General features: G+C 33.8%; 1 protein-coding gene across 1 annotated transcript in view; it reads right to left on the bottom strand.

Moving 5' to 3' along the window:
• USP40 (ubiquitin specific peptidase 40) overlaps positions 1-6,000 on the bottom strand; it is an 80,925-nt gene that overhangs the window by 47,310 nt on the left and 27,615 nt on the right. Inside the window, exon 11 of the mRNA XM_008065104.2 lies at positions 3,099-3,399. Coding sequence (XP_008063295.1) covers positions 3,099-3,399 — 301 coding nt within the window. The remainder of the gene's footprint in view (positions 1-3,098; positions 3,400-6,000) is intronic.

The raw sequence follows: 6,000 nt of genomic DNA, 5'->3' as shown, positions 1-6,000 counted from the left end.
TGGAAGGCTGAGGCGAAAGGATCGCCGGAGCCCAGCAGGTCAAGACTGTGGTGGCCGGGAGCGGCCACTGCACTCCAGTCTGGGCAACAGAGTGAGACTCCAACTCAAAAAAAAAAAAAAGAAAAATGAAAAAGTTAGAACAAATAAAAGGTAAATAGTTCTTTAGCTAAGCCAGAAGAATTGCATTCCTTCAACTCTTTAAAGTATACTTTAAAGAGAACCACCTTCTGGGCATAGTGGCTCATAACTGTAATCCCAACTCTTTGGGAGGCTGAGGCAAGAGTATTGCTTGAGCCCAAGAGTTTGAGACCAGCCTGGGCAACACAGTGAGACTTTGTCTACAAAAAAAAAAAAAAAAAAAATTATGTGGGCATGGCAGTGTGTGCCTATAGTGGGAGGATCAACTGAACCCAGGAAGTTGAGGCTGTGGTTAGTTGTGAGATACTGAGCCCTCAAAAAAACCCTACATTTTCATTCTGATTTCAAATGTAATAACTGGTTATTGTAAAAATTCTGAAAATTATTTTTAAAAGTGCAAAAGAAATAAATATGAGCCATAAATTTCACACCAAAGACAGACAGACAGACACACACACACACACACACACACACACACACACACACACTTAAAACAACTGGGGCTGTACTCAACAAATCTTTAACTTACTTCTTCATTTCATATATTGTATTCTTCCAAAACCTTAAATAAATTATTGCATAGCTGTCCATTCTATAAGAAGCATAATTAATCTAACTAATCTTTTTCTGTTAGACATTAAGGTGATTTCCAATTAGTCACTATTATAAAATAGTGGAGGCAACAAACATTTTTGAACATAATTATTCACATAGCTCTGATTATTTCAAGACAAATGTGTGGAAGTAGAATTACTGATTTAAACGGTGTGATAGTTTTAAGGCTTTAAAATACATACACCTAAATTGGCCTTATTAGTGTATATATTTACCAGCTGTTAAATGTCAGCTCTTAAGTCACAGAAATAGTATTTGACTTGAGAGGAAAACAGTGGCATTTCACTGATGTTCATCTCATTACTATTCATGTTGTTTGATGATGGATTAAGTTGAAAATTTTTTTGAAGAAACAGGACTTCTTTTGTAAAGTACTTACTTATATCCTTTTTCCAATTTACTACTGAATACAAAGGAATATATGTAAGAGTACTCTCCAGATAGGGGAAATTAATTTGTCATGTATTTTACTGTTTTTCACTAGTTTGTCATTTGTCTTCTAATTCTGTGTAAGATTTATATCACTTTTCCTTCATTTTTTTCTTTGCTTTTAAGCTTAAGGTTTTCTTTATGTTAAAATCATATAAATATTTTACACATTTTAGGGTTCCTTTTTTAACATAAACATTAAATAAGCAATAATTTCATTTAAGTGACTGGTATAATAGAGAAAAATGCTTTAGTTATATTTCCCTAGCACCTAACTGATGTCCCAGTTGTATTTGTTGAGTAATTCACTTTTCCCCCATTTATCTGAAAAGCTATCTTACCATGGATCAAAACCTCACATATGCTTAAATCAATTCCCGTGCTTACCACTCTGTTTCATGATCTGTCTACATTCTTGCATTATGACTACAGAATCTTCATTGCTACAACTTATAAATACATTTTTACTGACACAATAAATTTTCCCTCAGTAGTTCCTTCTTCAATTTTTATTACTTTATCTTTCTAGGTGATTTTAAGAATCATTTTGTAAAGTGCTATTCCTTCATGCCCAAAAAAGTCCATGAAGATTTTGGCTTTATTCAATTCCTAAGCTAATCAGAAAATTGTCATTGAGTATATATTCCAATTATGCTCATATTAAAATTCAATTTGGTGAAAAAGACTAATACTCCACCTGAAGACATTCTTTTGCTGTTAATATATATTCCTATAACTGTGAATTCTGGTACATAATATTTTTATCAGAACCATTACCATCTCTTATTTTTTCCTCCCAGAGAAATACAGAGTCTTTTTTATTAACAGCATAGTTACGTAACTGTTTCAGATCTAGAAAGTTAACTTCCTTTGATTCACATGCAAATTAGCAACTACTTTATTTTTATTCTTTATAAAAATAATCACTGTTCTCATTCTTTAAGAACATTCTCCTCATCTCTAATCATAGATATGGCACAACCTATAAAGCTTTCCTAATTAGGGTTTTTAACTTTTGAGTGAACTTTGGGAAGTGCTCAAAGTCTTTACTGACTTATTTAACAGCTTCAATTAAAAAATACTCTTTATTATGGTGGGTCTCAATGGCTTAACTTGCTTGGGATGAGCTCTCTTAGAAAGTTCAACAAAGATAATTCAATTGTTCAGAGAACATATTACCATAAGGAAAAAGAGAAAATACACAAAAAAATAAAGGAGAAGATATGAAAATGAGACCAAGCCATTTATAACTCAAAGGCAACATATGACTGAATGAAAGACCCAAGCCCCAGCACAGGGCAATTGCACTCAATTACACCAACACAATAAGAAGGGATTAGGCGATCCAAGATGATTCAAATTTGAAAATCTAACTATGATCTCATATTATTATAGGGGAGGAAATTAAAAGAATATATAATCTTTATAAAATGACAAGTTATTAGATTTCATTTGGCATAATATAGTTTTTACTGTTAGCTTAAAATATTTTAAAACGGCCCAAGAGTAAACTTTCTTTCTTCTTTTTTTTTTTTTTTTGAGTCGGAATCTCACTCTGTTGCCCAGGCTGGAATGCAGTAGCACACTTATGGCCACCACAGCCTTGACCTGCTGGGCTCAGGTGATCCTTTCACCTCAGTCTTCCAAGTAGCTGGAACTACAGGCATGTGCCACCACACCTGGCTAATTTTTTGATTTAATGTAGATACAAGGTCTCGTCATGTTGCCCAGGTTGTCTCAAACCCATGAGCTCAGGCAATTCTCTAGCCTCTGCCTCCCAAAGTGCTGGGATTACAGGCGTGAGCCACCGGGCCAGCTAGTAAATCTTCTTTTTAAAGGGTAATAACTTAAACAGCATTTGATATTTATCTTTTAAAGCCATTAACTTAAACAAAGAGAAATCTTTTTTTTCATACCTTCAGGAGGTCTCTGCAACTTGGATTTCCGATAAAACAACATGTAGGCACTTTCTTTACCCTGAAATTGCTGTTCAATATCCTTTTCCCTGATTGGTTGGACTTTGGAATCATTTATATCAAACCAGTGAGGACAGGAGGTGCTATTGTTTAATCCTGGGGATTCTGAAGTAAGCATCTTGAAAATTTGTTGATCATTCCTTTGAAAATCAAATTCAGCCTGGAGAGAATGGTTCTTCAATAGACTAACTGTACTTTCATCTGAGCTGAGCAGAAATATCTGAGAATGGAGCTGTAAGAACTATACAGAAACAAAAAATCAAGCACTAAGTTAATACATTTAAAGAAAATTAGACATGATAAAAATATGTTTTCTTCTTTTCTGTGATTAGATCTTTTAATTAAGCTTTATTTTTCCCCTGGCCAACTAGAGGGAAAAAATTCACTTAGGTATAAAAAAACATTCAATAAAACCAGAGTGCTCTGCTAAACAGTCTGATAGCTGTATCAAGGGAAGAAACAGCCATGCAACAATCTAACAGCATTTTAATTATACCTCACTAACACTGTTTTAAAAAGCATTTAACTAAAGTATATTAGGCAGAACAAACACTTTTGAAATATTTAAAATCTAAGCAAAACACAAAACAAAGGCAATCACACAGTGTATCGCTACAAAAGAATTTGAAAACTAGCGACCCAGAGCAGACTCTGTTGGTATAAAGTAGTAATTATAAGCATAAGTTGTCTTTTAACATTAATTAAGTTGCATATTGTCTGATCTGGAAGCTGGTAGGCAAGATCAGAAAATTAAAGTATAAAAAGGCTTAAGTCACAATCCCAGAGACTGTTTCTCAAGTTCTTGCTCAAAAATTAGGAGGGGGAAAAAAAATCTCTTTCTCCATCCCCTGCTCTTCTATTCTCTCACTCCTTAATCTCTATATGGCCTTGCAGCTCTTCTTTTTCTCTCAGGAAAAAAATTATCCTCTATAGAAAATCACTTGGGAGCGCAATGTAATACATGCTTACCTCATCAATCACCATGGAAAGGTGATTTTCTCATTTTTCTCTTGGAAAGAAACTTGTGGTAATGTCAACTCTCTAATCAAAAGTATGATTTTATCACAAACAGAAGAGCATAGGGCATATAACCTAAAGGCAATATTGCTAACACTGGGTATGAGAACAGAGGGTAAAATAGTTTCGTAGCTACTTTTTTTTTAGATATAAAAAAGCATTGACAGTTTGAAAGCTTTCTTTTCATATTTTTTAAGTAATAAACTTTCTGTATAGCCAAGTTTTTCTTTGTTAAATAGTCGAGAATTAACTCTTTTAAGCTTCAAACTTCAGTGCAGTCTAGTTTCAATAATGGTAGAGAGCTTTTATTGGACTAACCCTATTGATAAAAATGATAAACACTAGACAAAACAATGAAAACAACTGTTGGGAAAGCAACCAAAGGTAGGCAGGCATAAAGTGGAAAGGACATAATACTTTGAAGAAGAGAAGCAAACTGAGACTCTTCCTAGTTTGTAGCAGCACATGGTGGAACAGACTTCAAGTAAAAGGCTGAGGAGACAGACTTTTAGACTACTAGAGAGAGGCAAGAATGAGAAAGAGAAAATCCCATAAAGGAGCCCCAAGTCTGTGTTAGGTTCCCCTAAATCCTTGGCTAACTCCTAAATCGTAGGTGGACAGCCCAAGACCCCATGGAACCCAGTAAAAGCATCAGCTAGGAAGTTCAACAGCAGAACAGAGCTGCCTCCTGCCAAGCAGAAAAAGCATGGAGTTCAAGGTCTTACAAATTAGAAGAGGATAAATTAGAGAGCTAGATGGTAAATATTTTGGAGGAAAATTTGCAATAATGTATAGTGAATTTATACCATATGTTACTATAAAACATAAGAAGATAATAGTAGAAAGGATGGGAATGAAAAAACAGAACTCGTTTTATGTTGTAAATAAAGTGGTGTCATATTAATTTACAATTTGTAATATTAACTTATGTATAATGATGAAAGCAAATGAATAGATAAATCTAAAAATCCAACAGAAGAGATAAAAATGAAACACCAAAAATTAATTAATACAAAAGAAGGAAGAAAAGGAAGAACAAAATAACAAAGAATAGAAGAGAAACAGAAAACAAATAGCAAAACAGAAGATTCAAACCCAAACACATCAATTATTACATTAATACAAATAAAGTAAACATTCTAATAAAAAGAAATTGTCAAACTCTCTGTCACCTGATCAAAAAACAGATGAACAATAAAGAAAATTAACAAAGGCAAAGTTGTTTTCTTGAAAAGTTTAATAAATTTGATAAACCCCTAGCAAGACCAATGAAAAAGAAAGCTAAAAAATACAAATTATCAATATTAGAGAGGAAAAATGATACGTAAATCCAGATTCTACAGACATTAAAAGGATATTTTATACCACTTTATGCCAGCAAATCTGACACCTCAGATAAAAAAACAAACTTGTTAAAAACCATAATTTTCTAAAATAAACAAGAACTAACTACATACTGTGGCATTCTTGTAAAAGAAATCTCGTATTAGCAAAAACATGAAACCAACTGTGCTACCCATCAAAACTGGACTGGATAAAAAAAATGTGGTACATATACACAATGGGTATTATGCAGCCATAAATAAGCAGCAACTTGGATGGATTTAGAGTCTATCATATCCAGTGATCTAACAGAAAAATTAGTACCACATATTCTCACTCATATGTGGACTTTGAACAATTATCATAATACTATTTGAAAGGGATTGGCAGTAGTGGGAAACTGCTGGGGTGGGTCGGGGGGTAGGGTTGGTAGTAGTGGGAAACTGCTAGGTGGGGGGGAGGCACACCTCTTCAACGAGAGTATCTGTATAATGAACATTTG

The sequence above is a fragment of the Carlito syrichta genome, unplaced genomic scaffold (genome assembly GCF_000164805.1).
Source record: "Carlito syrichta isolate Samal-C Ts95f unplaced genomic scaffold, Tarsius_syrichta-2.0.1 Scaffold308158, whole genome shotgun sequence".
Lineage (NCBI taxonomy): Eukaryota > Metazoa > Chordata > Mammalia > Primates > Tarsiidae > Carlito > Carlito syrichta.
This window is presented reverse-complemented; position numbering and strand designations above follow the sequence as displayed.